The sequence below is a fragment of the Narcine bancroftii genome, chromosome 2, assembly GCF_036971445.1.
Source record: "Narcine bancroftii isolate sNarBan1 chromosome 2, sNarBan1.hap1, whole genome shotgun sequence".
Taxonomy (NCBI): domain Eukaryota; kingdom Metazoa; phylum Chordata; class Chondrichthyes; order Torpediniformes; family Narcinidae; genus Narcine; species Narcine bancroftii.
In genome coordinates, this window is record NC_091470.1 from 109,352,079 (window position 1) to 109,375,850 (window position 23,772).

The 23,772-nt window shown below is 43.8% G+C and overlaps 1 protein-coding gene across 1 annotated transcript in view; it reads left to right on the forward strand.

The window, feature by feature from the left end:
- Window positions 1-1,429: 1,429 nt before the first annotated feature.
- Window positions 1,430-23,772, forward strand: part of LOC138754140 (anthrax toxin receptor 1-like) — a 190,676-nt gene continuing 168,333 nt past the window's right edge. The window contains exons 1-5 of the mRNA XM_069917999.1: window positions 1,430-1,498; window positions 3,247-3,318; window positions 15,614-15,695; window positions 17,136-17,169; window positions 18,660-18,739. Of these exons, the coding sequence (XP_069774100.1) occupies window positions 3,260-3,318; window positions 15,614-15,695; window positions 17,136-17,169; window positions 18,660-18,739 (255 nt within the window). The 5' untranslated portion in view covers window positions 1,430-1,498; window positions 3,247-3,259. The remainder of the gene's footprint in view (window positions 1,499-3,246; window positions 3,319-15,613; window positions 15,696-17,135; window positions 17,170-18,659; window positions 18,740-23,772) is intronic.

The following is a 23,772-nucleotide window of genomic DNA, read 5'->3' on the forward strand; positions in this document are numbered from 1 at the left end:
GGGTTTCTCAGCTGCACGGAATTCTGGGAGGACAATTCCACCATTTCTCTCTCCCTCTGTGACTTTCCCACGGTCCTTTAGAAATTTATAAAGGTTGGCAAAGTTTATACCTCTTCTAAATCTTTTGTTTTCTTCATGTTCCTGCACTCACACAAAAGCGTCATCAACGTGTCACTACTTTCTCCCTAGAAAGAGGTATTGGTGCCATAAGATTCGCACTACCAGGTTCAGGAACAGCTGCTACCCATCCACCATCAGACTCCTCAACAATTCAACCAGGGACTCTTTTAAGGACTCTTACTTCTGAACTCTCTGCATTGCACAGTCACAGTTTAGATTCATTATCTGTTTTACAGCTCTTTTATTTGTTTTAACATTTACAGAATCTCAGGGTTGTATCTAATGTCATGTATGTACTCTGACAATAAAATCTGAATTTGGTTGCAAATCACTTCGGGGTCTATCATATTGTGTATTTATTGTCTCTTAATTAAATTGGTTTACTGTTAAATTGTTTTTTCTTTACAAGTACCTGTTCACCTGCAGTAAGCGAGAATTTCAGTGTGTGCATACGCTCGGCAATACACTCATCAACATTTCCCAGCTTTTTTCTCTTCCCTCACTCCCATCTCTATCTTCCTGCCTGTGGGCCCGTGCTCCTCCTCCTGCCTCTCTCCCCGCCATTTTATTCAGGCACCTGCCTACATTTAATTCGTGCCTTGATGAAGGGCTCAGGCCCAGAATGTTGGTTATTCTTTGCAACATAAACAAGACTGCAAGACCTGCACTTTTTGCAATTAATTTCCAATTGCAGTGTCTGCAGACTTTGAAGTTTTCAAAAACTTTTTTTAAACCTATAACCTAGTTTTTAAATTTAAATTTGGGGATACAGCACGGTAACATGAGCCCTTGCTGCCCAATTGTACTCAATTGTCCTACAAGCTCCGGTACATTTTTGAAGGGTGGGAGGACACTGAAAACCTGAAGGAAACCCACATAGACATGGGGAGAACTTTCAAACTCTTTACAAAACAGCAAGATTTGAACCCTGGTCGCTGGGGCTGTAACAGCATCACCTTAACCAAGCTTGGAACTCTGAGATGCAGCATCAAAGCTTATACCACAACTGAAATAGGTTGTCAGTTGCTCGAAGAAATGAAATATGTATGCCCTATCTAAAGTCATTTGGATCATTGTTGATGAGATTACGTTTATACTGAGTATCTGCAGTTTTGCTTTCTGGTTCCACTGTTCAGTTCTAATCAATTGACTACTTGTACGTGACAGAAGTAGTCATCTTACTAGATCAATTATGTGTATCCTTTCTGATTTATCACTGTTTTAAGAAAGAAACAGATTAAAAAATATAATTATGAAAATTTCATATGTATGAAACTTTAATTAGTGATCTTAATTTGCCTTTCAGATCTGGTAGCGTGCAACACCACTGGACTGAAATTTTTTACTTTGTGAATCACCTTGCCCACAAGTTCATCAGGTAAATATCCTTTTGTTTTACGACAGAAAAAAGTGCTCTTAATCTACATTTTCCTCCTGGTACTTAACAGTTGGAATCTGCCTTTCACTGTTCAATCGTAAAAGGGTGTCAATTTCATAAATTGACTTTTGGGATCTGGGGATTGCTAGGAAGGCAAGAGTCTATTGTCTATTCCTTGATGTTGGTGAGCACCCATCTTGAATCTCTAGTTCTTCTCGTGAAGAAGCTCCACATTGCTGTTGAGGGGAGAGTACCAGGGCAGATGAATTACGACTTTGGAAGGTGTACGGTCATGCACTTTGGTAGAAAAAATAGACGGGCAGACTATTATTTAGATGGGGAGAAAATTCAAAATTCTGAAGTGCAAAGAGACCTGGGAGTCCTTGACTCAGCCTCCAAGTTGAGTCAGTGAAGAAGGTGAATGCGATGTTGGTGTTCATTTCTATAGGAATAGCGCATAAGGGCAGGGATGTCGAATTGAGACTCTGTAAAGCACTGGAGAGACCTCAGTTGGAGATTTATGTACAGTTTTTGGCACCTTATTTGAGAATAGATGTTCTGAAGTAGGAGAGGGTTCAGAATGATATCAGGAATGAAAAGATTAGTATATTTGGAACAATTGTCAGCTATTGGACTGTACTCGTTGGAGTACAGAAGGATTGGTGGGGGAGGGGGGTGGGTCTCATAGAAGCATTTTAAATGCTGGAAGGCCTGGACAGAGTAGATGTGACAAGGATATTTCTCGAGGTAGGGGAGTCTAGAACAAGAGGGCACAGCTTCAGGATAAAAGGGCATCAATTTAAAACATTTCTTTAGTCAGGCGGTCGTGAGTCTGTTGATCTTGTTGCCACAGGCGGCTGTGGAAGCGAGGTTGTTGAGTGTATTTAAGGCAGAGATTGACAGGTATTTGATTAGTCAGGGCATTAAGGGTTGTGGGGAGAAAGCTGGGGAGTGGGGCTGAGTGGGAGGATGGATGAGCTCATGATTAGAATGGTGGAACCGACTCATTGAGCCAGTGGGTCTCCTTCTGCTCCCATATCTTGAGAACTTCTGACAGACTCCAAGATCATGAGATAGCAGTATATTTTCAGGTTGGCCTTGGTGAGTACTTTAGTGGGAACAAGTATCAGGAACCCCTGATCTCTCAATCACGGCAGATTCAACCTTTACAGCACCAGAGATTGGGACTGGGGTTCAAGTCCTGCGCTATCTGTCAGGAATTTGTACTAAAGATGGCAGATTCAAATGTGCCAGACCATGGGAGCTGGCAGACCACAGAGTGCCAGATAAGAGAGGTTCAACCTGTACATATTTTTATCAGGGACACAAACACTGCGGATGCTGGGATCTCAAGCAAACAGTAAGAAGCTGGAGGAACTCAGCAGGTCAGGCAGTGTCCATGTGTAGGGTCAACATTTTGGGTTGGGGCCCTTCATTGAGAATGACCATTTCAACCCATGGATGCTGCCTGGCCTACTAAGTTCCTCCAGCAACTCGTTCCATAACAGTGAACATGTTTCTCTGGTCTAACATTCATCCAACATAACTAAGCATCATCACTCAAGTATTTTATACAACGCTGGATGTTTGACTCCTCTGACTGAGGATTTGCACTTGGGATTTGTGAGATAAGGCTGCAAAGAAAATATTTCCACATTTGCCTTCATATCACAGTACATTGTAGTTAATGTCAAATCCACTGTTATTCTGGGTAACTCTATCCGACCAGCTCTTTTGTTCTTTTGCAGCCCCCAGCTGAGAATGTCTTTCATCGTTTTCTCTACCAGAGGTACCACACTCATGACCTTGACAGAGGACAGGTGAGTGAGGCCCAGTGATGACATGGAAATGTAAAGTGAAACTCTCCACAGCTCTTCCAAGTGAAGCAGCTCTTCACTTGTGATCTGCAGGGGCCATCTACTATGTCAGTGCTCCCGCTGCGGTCTCCTCCACATTGGAGACTTGGCAATTATTTCATTGAGCTCTTCACCTCTGTCCGCTGCAATAGCATGGATCTTCCAGTGGCCACCCATTTCAAAAGACCCCATTCCCTTGCTGATGTGTCTGCCCACTGTCTCGTGCACTGCTAGACTGAGCCCACCCGCAAATTGGAGGAACAACACCTTTTCTTTCATCTGGGCACCCTCCAGCATGATGGCGTTAACATTGACTTCCCCAGTTTCTGTTAAACCTCCTCCTCCCCATCTATATTCCTCTAACTCTCTGTCCTTTCACAGAGCCAGAATCAACTCTCACCTTTCCTCTTATCATATCCAATTGACACCTCCTGACTGCTAGTCTGGTCTCCTCGTCCCTCCCTTTCTCTCCCCAGTCTTTGATTCAGATGCCTTGAGTAGATAGGAGTTACTGGGAGACCGTCACCTCAAACAGACAGGAGTCCGCTAACTGGGTGACTGAGGAAAGGGAAGAAGGGAGTCAGTGCAGAGTACCCCTGCGGCTGTTCCCCTCAATACAGTTTTAGATACTGTTGGGGAGGATGACCCACCAGGTGGTCATGTCTCTGGCACAGGGTGGGGGAGGGTGGCCCCTTGGCTCAGAAGGGAAGGGGTGGGAAAGAGGAGAGCTCTTGTAATTGGCAGCTAAGTTTTCCAGGATTTCGTTGCTTTAGGCTTGATGTAACGGGGAGATAAAAGGTGTAGGAGTCGCATTGCTTATTAGAGAAAACATTACAGTGGTGCTATGGCAGGATAGATTGGAGGGCTCATCCAGTGAGCCTATTTGGGTGGAAGTGAGGAATGAGAAAGGCATGAAAACACTAATGGGGGTGTATTATAGACAATCTAATGTGCAGAGGGAATTAGAGGAGCAAATTTGTAAGGAGAGCATATCTGTGTAGTAAACAGAAGGTGGTGATTGCAGGAGATTTTAACTTTCCACGCATTGACTGTAAAAGGACTGGATGGTTTGGAGTTTGTCAAATGTACTCAGGAACATTTTCTAAATCAATACATAGAAGAACTGACCAGAGAGGGGGCAGTATTGGATCTCCTGTTAGGGAACGAGATAGGTCAGGTGACAGAGGTTTGTGTTGGGGAATACTTTGGGTCTGTTGATCACAATACTAATTAGGGAGAAAGATAGGGCTGGGCCTAAGATTGAGATTCTTGATTGGAACAAGGCTAATTTCGAGGAGATACAAAAGGATTTAGAGGGTAGGGATCAGGATAATTTAATTTTTGGGTAAGGGTGTACAGATAAATGGTGGATATTCAAAGGGGAAATTTTGAGGGTACAGAGTCAATATGTTTCTGTGAGGATTAAAGGATTAGAATATATAGGAAGCCTTGGTTTTCAAAGGATATTGGGAATTTGGTTCCGAGGAAGAGGGATGTGTACAATAGTTATAGACAGCAGGGAATAGATGAGGTGTTTGAGGTATATAAAGAGAGGAAAAAAAATCTTAAGAAATAAATTAGAAAGGCTATAGGGAGATATGAGGCTGCTTTGGCAGGCAAGGTTAAAAAAAATCCAGAGGGTAGGCTATGTGAGGAGTCAGAAGAGATGGGGGAAATTTTAAATGATTTATTTTTCTTCAATATTCACTAAGGAAAGGCATATTGAGTCAGGTGAAGTAAGGAAAACTGGTAATGATGTCATGGAAAATATACAGATTAATGAGGTGGTAGCACTGGCTATTTTAAAGAGAATAAAGGTGAATAAATCTCCGGGTCCTGATAAGATATTCCCTGGGACCTTGAGGGAGGTTAGTGTTCAAATAGTGGGGGCCCTGACAGAAATATTTAAAATGTCATTAGCTGGAGGATTGGAGGGTAGCTCATGTTGTTCCTCTATTTAAAAAAGGGATTTAAGAATTCTGGTACATGATTCTCTGAAAATTGAGTCATATGTAGATATGTTGGTGAAGAAAGTATTTGGTATGTTGGCTTTCAGAAATCAGAGATTGAGTACAGGAGTTGGGATGTCAAGTTGAAGTTGTATAAAGCCTTGGTAAGGAAAAATTTGGAATATTTGTGTGCAGTTTTGGATGCCGAATGATATCAACAAAATAAAGAGTGCAGAGAAGGTTTACAAGAATGTTGCCTGGGTTTCAGGGTTTGAGTTATAGGGAAAGATCAAACAGGTTGGGATTTTATTCCCTGGAGAGCAGGGATTGAGGGGTGATTTGATAGAGGTATTTAAAATTATGAGGGAGACAGATAGAGTAAATGTGGATAGGCTTTTTCCATTGAGAGTGGGGGAGATTCAAACAAGAGGACATGGATTGAGAATGAAGGTAGAAAAGTAGGGGAAATGTGAGGAGGAATTTCTTCACTCAGAGGGTGGTGGGAGTGTGGAATGAGGTTCCGCCCAAGGTGGCAGATGCGGGCTCGATTTCAACATTTAAGGAAAAGTTGGGTAGGTATATGGTCGAGAGATGTGTGGAAGGTTATGGGCAGGGTGTAGGTCATTGGCACAAGCTGGGAGAAGATGCTTGGCATGGACAAGAAGCGCCAAACTGGCCTGTTTCTGTGCTGTAATTGTATGGTTATTGAAGAAGGGCTCAGGGCTGAAACGTCGGTAATATGTTTACCCCCTATGGATGCTATGAGTTCCTCCAGTTTTTTTTACAATTCTTCATGGGTTTTTTACGAGAGCTACGCATTTTTCCCATGCCTTCTTCTGATGTCCATTTTATATTTTCCCCTTTAGGATTTTATTCCTCAAGTTTACTTCCACTCTCCTTTCTGATTTGAGTGCTCCAACAAACAGCAGCTCTTCTTTTCTTCTCTGGTTCTTTCTGCAAATCTTTATTGACATTATTGAGTACCAAATCCCCTGAAGAATGCATCAGCAGAAAGGTCCTTGTGCACCAGATATGGGGAGGTTTTGATGGATGGCTGAGGAAGGTACACTTGGCAGGGAGCCTTTTCTCAGAGCTCCAAGGGGCTATTGATGTACAGCGAGCTGACGTTAGAATGAAGTACTCAATCACGTTCTGCATGCCTGCTCAGTTCACATTAACGTTGTTTCTGCCACAGAGGTGGGTTGGAGGAAGTGTGCATCATGTGAATTTTATGGTGGCTTAGTGACGTAGCCATTTCACGGACTGACTTTCAATACAGTGATGTTAATAGGATGGATCATAATCAATTTTTCCCACTGTCCACGCTTGCTTCCCTCTGTGCTAGCCTCGTGGCTGTGCTAATCAGTTACAGCTGCACCATTACAGATATTCTCAAGACTTCATTGCACAGCTGTCCGACATGTGGATTAAGCTTTGAATGGTCACCAGGCCTGCAGATGAGGCATCCAAAATCTCTAACTTGGCACCACCCTGATGGGGTTTGACAGCTCTTCGTCAAATAACTACTTATCCGTTTTTAAATGTCTGTGCTGGAATGATTAAAAGCAGTTGCAATTGGTTCAAATCAAAAGCAGATAAATATTTTACTAAAACATATTAAACTATTCTTAAAGGGGCAGCAAGGTTAGTGTAGCGCTAGCGACTGGGGTTTGTATCCCATGCTAACTGTAAGGAGTTTTTATATCCTCCCCGTGCCTGTGTGGATTTTCTCCGGGGGAGGGGCTCTGGTTTCCTCCCACTGTTCAAAGCGTACAGGGAATTGGACGGCATGGGCTGAAATGGCCTGTAAATGTCCTGTATGTCTGAATTTAAATTTGGAAAATAAACCCATAATTTGAGCTACAGAGAAAGTACAACAAACGTCGCTTATTGGGCAGCATGGTTACCGCGGTGCTACTACAGAACCAGAGACCTGGATCTCGAAGGAGTTTGTACGTTCTCCTCGTGTTTGTGTGGGTTTACTCCTGGTGCTCCAGTTTCCTCCCACCCTGCAAAAAATTTTATGTTGTAGGTTAATTTGGGTGTAATTAGGTGGAACGAGCTTAAATGGCTGAAATTGGTTTCTTCCGCGCAATATGTCTAACTTTAAATAAAAATTAAATGTTGCAGCCTCTTGTTTTTAATTATGGTCGCTCCAAATGCAACCACTTTGGCTGGTGCAGAATCATGTCCAAAATATTCACTCTTCCAGTCAGCAGCATACAGAATAACCCCCTGACTCAACCTGGCGCAAAGCACAAGGTGAGTTTGATGACCCCTAACCGCTGCCGTATTCCGCAATTTGAGCTGCAGCGCACAGGCGCAAATCCAGAATGGGCTGATGTCCCCTCTTGCCAATCAGTCCTTCTGAACAGCCCTGCCGGCCATGCGCTGGTGCGACCCAGCCCACAAACTGTCTCTGCCTATTTGGTCGCTCGGCAAACAGGGTAAATAGATAGCGGGAGCTTGAGTCCCATCTTTTGTTAGCAAATTAACAATAAGGAACTTCTCTCTCTTGCCCAGGAATAAAGTTTTCTTGACGTGGCTGATTCCATTAAAACCAACCAGTCGGGGGTACTCTTAATATCAGAATCAGAATTTATTGTCATAAACAAATCACAAAATTTGGTGTTTCACAGCAGCATCAGAGTGTAAATGTTTATATAAACCACCTTACAACAATACTTAAAAAAAAAAATAGTGCACGAAAAATAAGGCAGGGTCCTTTGGTTCATTGATCATTCAGGAATCTGATGGCAGCGGGGAAGAAGCTGTCCTTGTGCCGCTGAGTGCTCGCCTTTAGGCTCCTGAACCTTCATCCCCAATGGTAGCAGAGTGAAGAGGGTGTGGCCTGGGTGGTGGGGGGTCTTTGAGGATAGAGGCAGCTTTTTTTTAAGACCTCTGTGTCGTTGATGGAGTGAAGTCTGGTGCCTGTGATGTCGCAGGCCAAGTTAACAACCCTCTGGAGTTTTTTCTTGTCCTGAGAGTTGGCGTCTGCATACCAGACACCTCGCAAAGTATAGCTGCTGGTGTGCCGCCTTTGTGATTTCATCAACATGGTGGCTTCAGGACAGATCCTTGGAGATGTTGACACCCAGGAATTTGAAGTTCTTGACCCTTTCCATGTCTGAGCCCTTGATGAAGACTGGGTCGTGTTCCCCTGACTTGAAGTCCACAATCATCTCCTTGGTTTTTCTGACATTGAGCGCAAGGTTGTTGATGTGATACCACTCAACGAGCTGATCCATCTCCCTCCTGTACGCTTCCTCATTGCCGTTTGTGATTCTGTCAACAACTGTGGTGTCATCGGCAGACTTGTAGATATCATTGGAATTGTGCCTGGCCCACAGTCGTGGATGTATAGTAAGAAAAGCAGTGGGATAAACACACATCCTTGGGGTGTACCTGTGTTCTGTGTTGATAAATAACTCCAATATCACTTATGTTTTTTTACACAGCCACTGCGTTCTAGCAAATTATTATTCCCAAAATTCCAGAACACAGTCCTTGTAAAATGGATTGGAACAGAAATGAGGGACTCATTCCCGATCCAATATTTTACTTCCTGGACCCATAAAAATTATTATGGAATGCCCACGCAGTCTAAACACCACTGCAGGTGATCGGCAGCATCGGGCTAATGAATAGGACGTTATTAATGACGTGTAAAGCACGCGATGTTGCAACATGGGATTTTTAACTGTGTAGCCTGCTGACATTAAATGACCAGAGGTGCATTTGTATAGTGCTATACGTATCCGCTGCTAGCATTGAAAACATCTGGGGATTGAAAGCCATTTTGCTCTTCTGTCTGCTGGATACTTCAGATGCGGGTGATTCATGTCACTGACATAATTAACACAGTGATGCTGTGCGTTACACATCACGGGTGGCATCCCATGTCTAGCCTATGTAAATACTGCACTTCAGGTATCAAGTCTAAACTCGTGGTGAGATCCGGAACTTTGGGGTTTTGATCTTACCTGTGTGACAGTTGCCGATGGGGGAATAAAACGTTAGTTATATGTAAAAAAAAAGACTGCTTAAGGACGTCTTAGCTGCAATGCACAGAAAACAAACTTTCTTGCTGTGTTTCGGAACGTGTAACACTAAACTTAAACGAACTTAACCAAACTTGAATTTTAATGAGTTTATGCAAAAATGCTGGAGAAACTCAGGAAATCCAGCATTTTTGTGTAAACCACCATCACTGTGTCTGTAGATTTTATTGTTTAACTTGAATGTTTAATTAGCCGGCAAGTTGGAAATTTACTAAGGGGGTTTAGGATTGGTTGGGAGTTGGTGGTGGGGGTGTGGGGGAACATCTGCATTTAATAAGATCAGATTTACACAAGCCAGAATCTATTAAAATAAATAACAACCTGCAAGTGAAAATATTTTTTTCAAAGGAGTGAATTTACCAACATTGTATTGGCGGACAGCCTGCATTCTGTAAATGACAATGCAAGATTTGAACTCGAATTGTTCCCAAATGTTTACTGAGTGGACCTATTGGGATTTAAATGGTCCAGCTGAAAGTACGCCTAATTGCCTTACTGCTGGCAGTACGTTGCTAATTACCTATCAAAAGATAATGACGCTCTGGCGTTTGTTGTCCAGTCATCTGTCGGACCCCACTTCCAACGTCTGCAGAAGAAAACTTCTCCCCATTCCAGTCGTTCGGAAGCCAGTCTTGTAGTTTCCTGTCAGCATTAGCTGGTCCTTTGAAACCCATAATATGCAGATGGCTCAAATCTCATCCATCTTTAACCTCTCAACTGCCTGTAGACATTTTCAACATCAGTACGTAGCCTTGGTGTAAGCTTCTCAGGGTAAATGTTTTTGTGTAACACCAACAGGAGAGTTGTAAAAACCTTTAATTTTAAATTTTATTTACGATGTGCTAGAAGCCAGTTCTGGACATTGAAACCTGTTCTGTCCAAATAACCCTTAACCCCTGTAGGTTTTTGGAGGGTGGGAGGAAGCACCCAGGGAAAACCTTCATCATACCTTGATGAAGGGCTCAAGCCCAAAATGGTGGTTATGTATCTTTATCTTTTCTGTTTGACCTGCAGTGTTTATCCAGTATTGCGTTTTTACTTCAACCATTGCAGATTTTGTGTTTTACTCCAGGGAAAACCCACGCAGTTCACAGGTAGAATGTATAAACTCCTTATAGACAGTGCCGGATTTAAACCTGGGATCACTGGCGCTGTCATAGCTTTAGCCTAAGCTTGCCTTGCTGCAGAGTGGGAAATGTGTGCACAGGGATGCTTGCCAGTCTACAGAAGGTGGCCACTAAAGTCTACAGTGTATCTGGGTAATAAAAATGTTCTGCACATGACCCCACCACCCAGGACTCTCCTGTTCTGGGTACTTGCCTGTCCTTGACATAAATGATGTCTTCTCACCTGGGCCTGTCCTCTCCATTCAAATCTGACTCTTTGCCACCTCTCTCCTTCCTGGTGCCTAGTGATTCTAACCATTGAAAACCATCCAGATTTCAGATTTATTGTCAGAGTACATTCATGACATCACATACAACCCTGAGGTGTTTTTTTCTCCTGCGGCCGAGGCAGAATCACCACTTATTGGCAGTGAAAAAAAATGTGGAAAAAGAAATGCTTCACCACTTACAAAGATTAGACCCCTTTCAACTTCCAGTGGCGTAATCCAATGCCTTCCTTGCATCCCTCCCCTGAGTTGTGAATCTCTACACACAGGAGCCTGCATTTACCATGTCAGATGGAAACTTGTTCCACACTCCCACCACCTTCTGAATTGAAAATATTCCCCCTAAACCTTTCCCCTTTCACCCTAAAGCCATGCCCTCTCGTATTTGTCTCTCCTAATCGAAGTGGAAAGAGCCAACTCGCATTTACTCTGTCTGTACCCCTCATAATTTTGTAAACCTCTATCAAATCTCCCCTCATTCTTCTACATTCCAAGGTCTCGGGAGAAACGTGCAAACCCCTCACAGAATCCCTACCCGGGTTGCTGGCTCGGTGGTAGTGTTGCCACCCTCTCGGTGTGCAACGGGTAGGTGTGATCCTTAGAACCAATATCAAGGAAAGATGAAAAGTCACTTTTTTTCCATTTCTTGGAGTTGAATCAAATTTAACTTGGACACATCTGAGATCTGGAAATAAAAAAATTTGCAAGCGTGAAATATGTTGTTTGTTATGACCTTGCGTTTCAGCAGGAGGATGGGAGAAGTCACTGTTGGTCAAGGAACCCTCCTGTGGCCTACGCAGACTGATGTTGGAGGTTGACGAGGAGTTGGCTTCGTAAAGTGGGGGGAAAAGTCTGCTCTAGCAGCAGATGGTGAGGTCAGCCCTGCAGGGATAGCAGCTAACCTTGGAGTTTATTTTCAAACTCTCCACTATTCCTGAGGGAGCCATGGAGCTGGGAGAATCCTGTGCAGGATATTTGTTTGACAATGGGGCTTTGTTTTTGAATGGGAATTTGTATTGACAGAGAAAATCCACAAGCTATAACAGAGGTTGCAAGTGTGTGTTAATAAAAGTAACATTTGTTTGTGTCCAGACTCGTCTCTTGCGAACCTGATGTTTTCTCAATGCAGCAATGACCGGCAGCCCTGACACCAGCCCTCAACGATAGATAGCAGGGATGCTAGTGAGCTGCACAGTGATGGTGATCACTGTTGGCGTTTCTCAGCATTATCGCCCTCATTTCAACCTGGCATACAAGACCTGGGGGAATATTTTTGAGCCATTTTTGTGGGGGGGGGGGATAAATAACTGGGTCTAACATGCTGTCAATACAGTATGTTATATGTGACATTAAATACAGATGCTGTTGTGTTACATGGTCCTGCCTATCTTGCTCCCGGGATGCTGACTTGCTGTGTAAAATGACACACTGGCTTTGTTTGGGGGTGGGGGGCTTGCTGACTGGGCTGAGCAGTGGGTGCAATACCTGATGTCACGTTCAGCGTCCCAGACTAACGCGCGTTAGTCGGAACCATTCTTGACACAGAGATGCTGGAACTGTTGGAGTCTTTTGTCAACAGTGCCCCTCTGAGGTCTGCACCCTAGGTGGCTGCCTAGTTGACCCAAGGGTAGCAATGGCCCTGGCTTGAGGGGTCCCACCTCGTCGTTCATAACCCTGGTGATGTGAACATCGAGATTTCCATTTTCAAATCACCATTCTGTCCCCCCATTTCTGCCCCCCCCTTCCTATTCCGTGCACAACTTGACTTATTTTAACACTCCTTCCTGCCCTTGATTTTCTCTTCTTTATTGTTGCACTGCTGTATGAATTGACTTGGCTGGATAGCATGTAAAAAGGAGCTTTTATAGTGTCTTGGTACACACAGTAAACCATTCAGTTAGTGTGGCACATAGTGGTTACCATGATGCTATTACAGTGCCAGTGACTGATTCTAATCCCACGCTGTCCGTAAGGTGTTTGTACGTTCTCCCCGTGTCTGCATGTGTTTTTCCCCGGGGGGGGGGGGCTCAGGTTTCCTCCCACCTTTCTAAACATAAAGGTCAATTGGGTGGCACAGGCTCGTGGGCTGGAAGAAGCCATGGATCCAGTGGGAAGTAAGGAAGATGACTTAAAAATTGTCAATCAGTAAACACACGGCCTGGAATGGCAATGTAACTGACACGTTTTGAAGGCTCCTCAAGATTGGAACAATAGCAGAAAATGTTGGAAATGTTCACCAGGTCAGGCAGCATCTGTGGAGAGAGAAAGAGAATTCACTTTTCAGTTCAAATGAACTTTCAACAGAATCAATTCTTGCCCCAGAATTACAGTGAAACCCCTGGTCTGATCCCTACGGGGATCGGTAGATGCCGGATGTGAGTTTTCTGGTTGCTTGAGACTCACTCTTGCAATGCCAAACTACTGCACCTGCATTAAGAATAAACAGTTCAAAAGTCAAAAAATGCCGTACTTGCACTGAACAAACTTCACTTGCGTGAATATATAAACCTTGTAGAATTTTGCTTTACTTTCAATCACATTTTTTAAAAACATTTAACCATCCCTACATCTGCAGATCCCTCCACCCGAAAGACAAACAATAACATTACAGATAGTTAACCCCCCCCTCCCCCGAGTTTACAGATAAATCCTTAATGATATACTAATAAAGATAAAGAATCTTACTAACCAGAGATAAGGAGTTACCTCAACAGCGAGCGGAATCAAGCAGCTCTTCATCCTGGGTGACGCCATTTTATTCAAACACAACTTTATTCATACAGTTGCTACAAGCAAAGCACAACCAAGGCCCTCCGCTGGCTGAATATTTGCTCCCATCTTCACCAACCAAAGGTTTATGTGTTACTTCAGAGAGCATTTACTATTTTAAAATTTTATTTAAATTTTTACCTATTTATTTTAATTTTATTTACTGGTTGCTTGAATTCCGGATAACGGTTTTTACTGTATATCTGAATCTTTCTGCTGTTTGTGGCTTGCAGTCTAGTCAATATAGTAATGAACTAAAACACAGTGTAGAATTTGATTGCACTCCCCCGAGATCCCTTGTATTCTATGTGTTTTCTAATTCCAAAGCTTGCCTTCCCAATGGAACTCTGCATCTTGTCAGCCCCAGCTGGGCCTTGCACCTGGAATTGTGTCTCTTTGCAAAACTGATGGTTGTCGACAAAAGAAAAATGCCTCTGATCTCAGACAGCTGGATTTGCTGAAGTGGAACTGGCTTTCTCAGAGAACCAACCAATGGCTGAATTCCTGCTGCAATGAGCCAAAAGATTTCAAACCTGCTATTGTGTTTGGAAAGCAGACGTTCGAGGCAATGATGTCATTTCTTTCTCGTTCACTTGCCAAATTTAGCTGCCACCATTTGACTTTCGACCTTCCTTTCAGAAACATTATTAATTCAGCCCAGAAAAATCTCATTTCAGTTTGTTGGTAAGCACGCTTTCCCCATTTTCTTCACGATAAATGATGAGGGACATTCCCGTGTGTAGGGGCTGTTGGCTTTGGACCACCTGGGTGATGATTATGTTGGTTGATGGTTCCTGTTGACTTGCTGAGGTTGTGATCTTGTGCTCCCCCACCTCCTCCCTCACCGCCATTCGGGGCCCCAACATTCCTTCCAAGTGAAGCATCTTGTGAATCTGCAGGGGTCATTAACTGCACCCAGTGCTCCCGTTCTGGTCTTCTCTACGTCGGAGAGACTGGTCGCACACTGGTGGATTGCTTCACTGAGCACCTTAGCGTGGATCTCCCATTTCCCCTTCCCATTCCCTTGTTGACATGTCTCATCCACTGCCAGACTGAGACCACCCACAAATTGGAGGAACAACACTTCATCTTCTGGATGCCCTCAAAAAGGACAGTAATAACATCAGATTCCTTAAAACCCTCCCCTTCCCTCTAGTTCTCGTTCTCTCTCTTCCCCCCTTTTCCCTCTGTCTCTTTCACAGAGCCAAACTCAATTCTCACCTTTCCTCTTATCATATCCAAAAAACATCTTGTATCTGTTGGTCTGGACTCCTCTCCCTCCCATTCTTCCCCCTCCTTTCTCCAGTCTTTAATTCAGATGCCTGCCTCCTTTTTCCTTACACCTTGAAACAAGACTCAGGCCTGAAAAGTTGGGAATATACCTTTACCTCCTATGAAAGGTCCGAGACTGGCTGAGGTTCTTCTGTGTGCTCTTATTGTGATCTTGTTTTGATGATGCGCCCTCAGCAGTTTTGTCAGCACGAGGTTCCCGTCGTTCTTCAATTTTTGCTCTTGCTGAGAACGCAGACAGTGTGATCTCCGATATCTTGTCCGAGAGGGCATTCTTTCTGTAAGAGGCCAAGTATTGCGAATGTTCCATCTGGCCGCTCATCCCAGCTGGTTTGAATCTAAAGTTGTGCATGAACTTTCATGGGTGTGCCTGGTCTCTATAGGATGTGGTTGGGGCAACACGGTCACGGTGCCAGTGACCCGGGTTCTAATCCGGCGCTGTTGGTCAGGAATATGTACCTTCTCCCTGCGTCTGCATGGGTTTCCTCCGACGTCCAAGATTGGTCACATGGTGTACTTGGGCAGCACAGACTCGTAGGCCTGAAGGGCCTATTACAATGCTGTATGTCAAAATTAAATCTGGGACAAACATGTTTAACTTACATATACTGAATACTTTGCAATTACCTGTAATGAAAACACCCAGTGTGTGTATACCTAACATGTATACATTTTCTATGTGGAGCTCGGTGTCACAGTCTCGTGGTGTGAAAGCATCCATTGTTAACTATTTATTCCAGGCCAGGATATCAATTGTCTTTGAAGAACGTTTATTTTTATTTCATTTTTATCAAAAGGGAACGAATTCGCAAAGGATTGGAGGAGTTGCAAATGGTGACACCTGGAGGGGATACCTACATGCATGAAGGCTTTGAAAGGGTATGTCTTGCAATCAGCTTTATTGTTTGGATTTATTGAAGGATTACCTTTCCCATCGGGGAAGTCTGCACAATCACATAGGGTCAGTCGCGAGACGGCGTGAATAAAGTTTAAATTCCTAATGATGTGCACGGGCCTGAATTGTTCTGCATCTTGTAAGTTGCGGCTGGTGTTTTTTGACTGAAGCCTACCATATATACTCATGTAATAGTCGATCACGTGTAGAAGTTGACACTCTCCCTAACCCCCCACCCTGATCCTTGCACTGACTGCCTGCCTACCGGAGTTCCCGTCACTCCGACCATGGATCTTAACCCCAGCCACCTGCCCATCCAAGCTCCTGATGCCCTGACCACAGACCCTCACCCTGGCTGCTCATCCACTGGAGCTCTTGATGGCCCGACCACAGACCTTCACCCTGGACACCTGCCCACTGAAGCTCGCTGACTCCCCGATTTTAGACCCTCTCCCCGGCCAGCTGCCCATCCGAGTTCCCAACACCCCGAACGCAGACTTAGCATCCAGTCTCGGCCATCTGACCTTCTCATACCTTGAATGACGCAGATACTTACATGGGTCAAAAGTATGACCCATATAAAAGTCAACCCCCCCCCCAACATATTTCACCCAAAAAATTGGTCCCAAAATACTCAACTGTTACACAAGTATATACGATAATTAAAGCTTTTTATTTCAAAAGTCAAAGGTTCCATTATAGTCACGTAATACTACATTTAAAATGTTACATGCGTGAAATTCTTTAACTCTGTCTACCGTAAGGACAGAGAGTCGCCGCTTGGTTCAGTGTCCCTCACAGAAATGAGGCCCCAGCGAGGAACGAATTTGCGACCCTCGGTTTACAAGACCAGTGCTCTAACCACTGAGCTATCGTAGATTATCAGGCATTATTTCATAATTTAAAAAAAAACATGCTTCTCTTTCTCTTGCTGTTAGGGGCACTGGGCAATGCTAATATGGACGCTTTGAGTGCCTTACCTCAGACTAAAGGACACTTTGTATAATACATTTTTTTTGTATTATTACATGACAATAGAAGGAATCTTGAATCTCTAGAGAACAGACAATGTTGACATTCCTCAATATCAGGGCTAAATAAGTGTTCAGCGTTGAATTTATCGACGTGACATCCCTCTCAATATGTTCATGGTGCGGCTGCTTTGAGCTGCCACGTGAACCTGACTTGTTCATTGATCTGTAGAACACTGATACTTAGAAGCAGCAGGCAAGAATGGCTCCTAAACACTGTCTGTGAATAGCTCTGTGCCATGTGTCTGTGGACCATTTCCTGTCGATTTTCCCCTCCTGATCTTGAAAGCAAACCAATCTAATGTTTGCCACCACACAGTCGGTCTGCATGGACTTTCTTTCAATGTTGATCTTCTGTTGGCTCCTCTAATTTCAACATTTTTATTCCTTCAGGCAAGTGAGCAAATCTACTATTCAAGTGCTGAAGGTATGTCCAGTGGACTGTTGACATAGTGATTCTACACATGGCAATGTCATTAACTACAATACCTTCGTGTGTAATAGTTGATACAATGTTGAAGGCCCCAAAATCTGATATTTTTCATATATTGTGTGTAAAAGTCAACCACCCTATATTTGGCCTCTCCTGCCCCACCCATCTGAGCCCCAATGCCCTGATCGTGGATCCTCTCCTTGGCCGGCTGTCTGCACATCCGAGCTTCCAACACCCTGAATGACACAGACACTTACTGTGGTCAATATGTTTGTAATAGTTGACCCCCAAAATTTTACCCTAAAAATTGGTCCCAAAAATTCGACTATGTACAATACTTGGAATTGATTATTGTGCACTTGGGCATGTAAAGCTGATCATCACATACCTGAGTAATATTACAATGCATGTTCAAACAGAGAACACCACTATAGTACAGGCCATTTCTTCCCAACCTCACAGCCCATAACCCTCTACTGTCCTGTGTCCATGTACCTATGTTTCAAAATCTGTTTATTTATTAGACAGATACGGTTTAATGTGCTTTTCGTTTCAATGTACCTTTGATTTATATTTCTCTGGAACGGGAAAGGAAAAATTTAAGCCTCTGGTAACAGATCTTCCTTTGAACTGCTTTTAAGGACACAGGCTGGTTAGTCCATCACCGGTCTACCTCACCTCAAGTGTTCTGACACTGAAGATGGATTTAATTCTCAATGTCAATAAGCAGGTTTCTAATCCTGGAACCATCTCCCATATTTCTAAAGAGAACTATCTACCATATTTCCCCCAAAATGTAAAAAAGACCAGAACAATGGGCAGACTGTAGTTTGAGGTAAAAATGCAATGCTGGAGAAACTCAGCAGGTCAAACAGTGCCTTTTACCATAGTTTGAGCCCATTGTAAAGCTTAATCGCAGAGAGTGCAGGTTGAACCTCTTTAATCTGGCAACTTTGGCTCCCGGCCATTGCCGGACCATGGGAAAAGCTGAAAAATAGAAAATGCACAGCAAATAGCTGTCAACGGAGCGGTAGGTGTCTCGATCAGATCCATTTTCTGAGCTAAGAGGATCAAATGTACCACAAATCAAATCCAGGTTGGTGAATCAGTTAGTGAAATGCCTTTACAACACCAGCAATTGGGACTGGGGTTTGAATCGTGCACTGTGTGTAAAGAGTTTGTACTAATAGCGGGAGATTAAAAACATGCCGTACCAAGGGAATTGCCAAGTCGCAGAGTGCTGGGGTAAATAGAGGTTCAACCTGTAGACATTCTTCACAATGTGCAGAGAGAATCATCTTAAACTCTATTGAATGCTTTTCCATCCATTAAGGAGACAAGATTGCTGATTTTACGACAAAAATCTCCATCAGGATTTTTTGAGTCAAAAAGCGACCCTTCAGCTGAACCTGACCGTCCAGTCTTGTGGTTTTTGTCATGCCAGAGAGAATTCCGAAAATAATTGACTACATTTCACAACACAGGTTACAGAACGGCCAGTGTCATTATTGCTCTGACGGATGGCGAGCTGATGGAGAATCTTTTTTACTATGCGGAGCAAGAGGTAAGATGGCTGTCGAACTCTGAGCAGGGATTGATTGTGATGTATTGCATTCTCCAGCGCCAGCCAGGGAATTACATGGAACTTAAAAGGAAGGACGTGCATTGGGGTTAATTCAAGATACGAATAACAAATGTCTGATATTCAAAGCATTGCTACAGGAATCTGTGTATTTGAAAAAGAAAGGACTCGATGCACGGTTATACTTGGCACATACAGATAGTCGCTGATTTACGATGGTTCAACTTATGCATTTTCAAAGTTATGATGGTTTCAATCCATACTTTCAATTTCGAGTTCTGATGTGTCCCTGCGCTTGCGATATGCGGCACGCCACTCTCGTGCGATTCTGGAAGATGGCAGCATTTACGTGAGAGTAGCGTATAACATACTCTCTCACAATCATGACTCAACCATGCTCACGGTCTCTGCATTCAACATTTAACGTGGTGTTCTCAATGTTTAATTGTGAAAATGGCAGGTGCGGGATTCTTTTTGGAGTTGCGACATTTCTTGGCTTGCGATGAGGGTGCCGGGACGGAACCCCATCCTTAGACGGGAACTGCAATAAGGTGGTTTCTGGACCTTGTTTTGGAAATGATCAGATTGGAACATTCTTTGACAGTCTTTATTTCTGCGGGATCAACGTTTTTAAATACACAAGTGCTGGAGAAACTCAGCAGGTCTCACAACGTCTGTAGGAGGCAAAGACACATAACCTCCCCTGCCCTTTCTTCCCTCCTTCCCTCTGCCTTTTTTTCTTTTTGGGTACCTGCCTGCTTTTTGCTCATACCTTGACGAAGAGCTCAGGCCCAAAGCATTGGTTATACATCTTTGCTGCTGAGTTTCTCCAGCACTTTTGTGTATTTACTACAATTGCAGCGACTGCAGACTTTCGAGGTTAACGCATTATATGCTGTATTGGGAAGGGTTGCGGCTGTCATATGACAGCACTGCCCCCTACCTCGTCGGAGGACGCACCAGCTGCCAATCAAAGTTTGGTTCCGCCCACCCATCAGTCCACACGTAGGTGTTGGTCCCATGTAAATTACCTGGCCTGCCTGTACTAGGCCTTGGGCCATTGACTGTTGTAATTGGATTAACCCTCCTGGCATCGAGACATTGCAACCCTGTAAGTGATCTGGGCTGGACCTCCAGCTCTATAAAGGTACCATGTGCTCTTTGTTCTCTCTCTTTTGCCAGTTTGGGACCACCCTGCTTCACTCCAGGCCTAGAAATGTGGAGGGTGCTGGAGAAACTGTTGGTAAGATGTGCACTGTTAAAAGAGTTAGGAGTGTTTAATTAGTTCCTCTTGTAGCACAGACCCGTGCCTGCACTGAGTCGAGGGGTGGTGGGACATCATAGTGATTTTTCCCTGATCATTGTCTGTACCGGTTCGTTGTGTGTGTACGTATATTTTCTTTCCATGCTATTCTCTCCACGTTCATTATTAATTGTCCGCTATTTCTTTCTGACTGTAAACTGTGTGTGTGTGTGTGTGTGTGTGTGTGTGTGTGTGTGTGTGTGTGTGTGTGTGTGTGTGAGAGTTACCATTTTCCACACTTGCTGTCTGTAAATAAAATACTTTCCCGTTCAAACTGTGTTCAAAGTCCTTGCCTTTGAGATCTACCAAACCTGGTTCCTCATTCACAACATGTGCATTTTCACTTCTGTTCAATGCCCTTTTCCAAATTACAGCTGTTAAGTCAGATTTTGGTCACATTAAATATTTCTAGGTTTAAAAAAAAAACAATTTGGTACAGAATACATATAATATAGAACGATACAGTACAGTACAGGCCCTTCAGCCCTTGATGTTGTGCCGATTCATATATTCCTTAAAAAAAAAAGTACTAAACCCTCCCTACCCATAACCCTATTTCTCTTTTATCCATGTGTCTGCCTGTTTCTTAAATGCCCCCAGTAGTTCAGCTTCCACCACCATCTCCAACAAGGCATACAAGGCACCCACAACTTTGAACTTAACCCCGATTGTATCCCCTAAAATTTCCTCCCTTTACTTTGTACGGATGTCCTCTGGTGTTTGCTGATCTTGCCTTGGGAAACATCCACCCTCTCAGAATCTTGTAGATCTCTATTAAGTCTTTACATACTTCTCCAAAGAGAAAAGTCCCAGCTCCGTTGCTAACCTTGCCTCATAAGACTTGTTTCCTATCCTGGTAAATCCCTTCGGCACCCACATCTTTCCTGTAATGAGGTGACCAGAACTGAACAGTGTCGTCTTACCAGAGATTGGTGAAAGCTGAGTATGAGTTATCATTTATGATCTTCAAACAGAAGTCCATGGGTTTTTTCTGGCTAACGAGCCCTGGAAGAGTGGCTGCAGAATCTCACAAAGTATTCAAAGACGTTTGAAGGATGTAAAGACAGAGTTCAGCCTGATAGGTGCATACTGGTGAATATACTCCATGACAATTTCATTCAACAGTTCTCTCTATCCCTTTCTCCATCCTGTGCTTATCCAGCTTCCCAGTGCATCAGCTCTGGTCCTGATATTTGACCATAATACAACTCCAGGGTCACCAAAGATTTGTCTTTTCTATTTTAAAATGGTGAATCTTTTGCCCTTCTGCAACTGAGAATATTTATCCATTTCTTTCTTTCTTTTCTTTCTTTGGCTTGGCTTCGTGGACGAAGATTTATGGAGGGGTACGTCCATGTCTGCTGCAGGCTCGTTGGTGACTGACAAGTCCGATGCGGGACAGGCAGGCACGGTTGCAGCGGTTGCAAGGGAAAATTGGTTGGTTGGGGTTGGGTGTTGGGTTTTTCCTCCTTTGTCTTTTGTCAGTGAGGTGGGCTCTGCGGTCTTCTTCAAAGGAGGTTGTTGCCCGCCAAACTGTGAGGCGCCAAGATGCACGGTTGGAGGCAATATCAGCCCACTGGCAGTGGTCAATGTGGCAGGCACCAAGAGATTTCTTTAAACAGTCCTTGTACCTCTTCTTTGGTGCACTTCTGTCTCTGTGGCCAGTGGCCATTTAGAACCATAGAATATTACAGCATAGAAAACAGGCACTTCTAGTCTGTGCCAAGCTATTATTCTGCCTAGTCCCACTGACCTCAACTCAGTCTGTAACCCTCCATAATCCTTCCATCCATGTACTCGTCCAAATTCTTCTAAGATTGAGCCCGCATTCACCACTTCAGCTGGCAGCTCGATCCACACTCCCACCTTTCTCTGTGTGAAGAAATTCCCCTGAACCTTTCCCTGTGTCCTCTGTTTTGTATCTCGCCTTCCCGCAGTGGAGAAAAACCTGCTTCCATTTACTCTGTCTATCCCCATAATTTTCAGATTAGATTCATATTTCAGATATATTGTCAGTGTAGATGCATGACATTACATACAACTCAGATTTTTTTCCTGCAGACGAGGCAGAATTGGTCATGTAAAAAACTGTACTCAAGAACAGACATGTAAACAAATAAAGAAATGTAAACAAACTACAATAGAGAGAAAAATCAGTAAGTGCAAGAGACTTTAAATATCACAGATTGAGTTTGTTGTTGAGATGTCTGATGGTGGAGGGGGAGCAGCTGTTCCTGCACCTGGTGGTGCGAGCCTTGTGACACCTACACCACTTTCCTGATGGCGGCAGTGAGAACAGAGCATGTGCTGGGTGGTGTGGATCCTTGATGATTGGTGCCGCTCTCTGATGGCAGCGTTCTTTGTAGATGTTCTTGATGGTGGGAAAGGTTTTGCCTGTGATGCCCTGGGCTGTGTCCATTACCTTTTGCAGGGATTTTCACTCAGTGGTATTGGTGTTCCCATATCAGGCCGTGATTCCGCTGGTCAACACACTTTCCACCACGCACATGTAGAAATTTGCTAGGGTTTCCAATGTCATATCAAACCTCCGCACACCTCTCACATTTGTAAACATCTCTCAAATATCCCCTCATTCTTATACATTCCAGGGATTAAAGTCCTAACTTGTTTAACCTTTCCCTGTAACCCCATTCCTGGGATGGCACGGTTGGCCTAGCGTTTAGCGCACTGCCTTTACGGTACCAGCGATCAAATCCCACACTATCTATAAGGAATTTGTCTGTTCTTACTGTGTTTGCATGGATTTTCCCCATGGGCTTCGGTTTCATCCCACCGTAAGTTGGGCGGCACGGACTCGTGGGCCGAAACGGCCTGTTACTGTGCTGTATGCCCAAATTAAAACATTAAATAAATTAAAAATTGAAAAACGTCCCAGCAACATCTTATTAGATTGAGTGCAGAGAAGATTTACTGATGTCCCTTTCGTCAGAACAATTTTCTTGGTGATGAACTGCAGCCACTGCTATAAACATAGGAAGTGCAGTGGGCCATTCTGACAAAAGTGAATTTCCACACGTGACTGATGATGACCAGACCATCTGTTCTCGTGAAGTTGACCGAGTATGGTTCAGGACTCCAGGGGTATTCTCCTGCTCTTCTTTCATATAACGCAGTGGAATCTTTACCCGAGCGAAAGCCTGTTAAATATCTCGTCCAAGAGATGCCACTTTAATAATGTAGAAACCTATGAATCATTGTTGTGGTTGTTGAGCGGGACTAATTTTAGATTGAATAAGTGCTTCCTGTGGAGCCCTGGAGGGCACCTGCCCACAGTTGGATGCAACATGTAAAATGATGGAAATAATGACCAGAATCTTGTCTCGAAACTCCATCAATCTGGGCACTTGATCCAGATTAAAGATAAGAAAGAGGAGCTGAGGAAGCCCATTTGGCCCTTTGATCATCCTCTACTATTCATCAAGGCTAATGTCTATTTCAATGCTATTTTACCCATTGTCCCTATTTTCCTTGATTCCATAAAAATGCAGAGATCTGTTGATCTTTTAATTGAGCCTCCACAGCCCTCTGGGGTAAATTGTTGCAAAGATTTACCACCTTCTGTATGAGGTAGTTTCCTCTCCGCTCAATCCGTATTCTGAGTAAAAACTCAATGCTGGAGAAACTCAGCAGGTCAAACAGTGTCCTTTATGTAGCAAAGATAAAGATACAGATCCGACATTTCGGGCTTGTG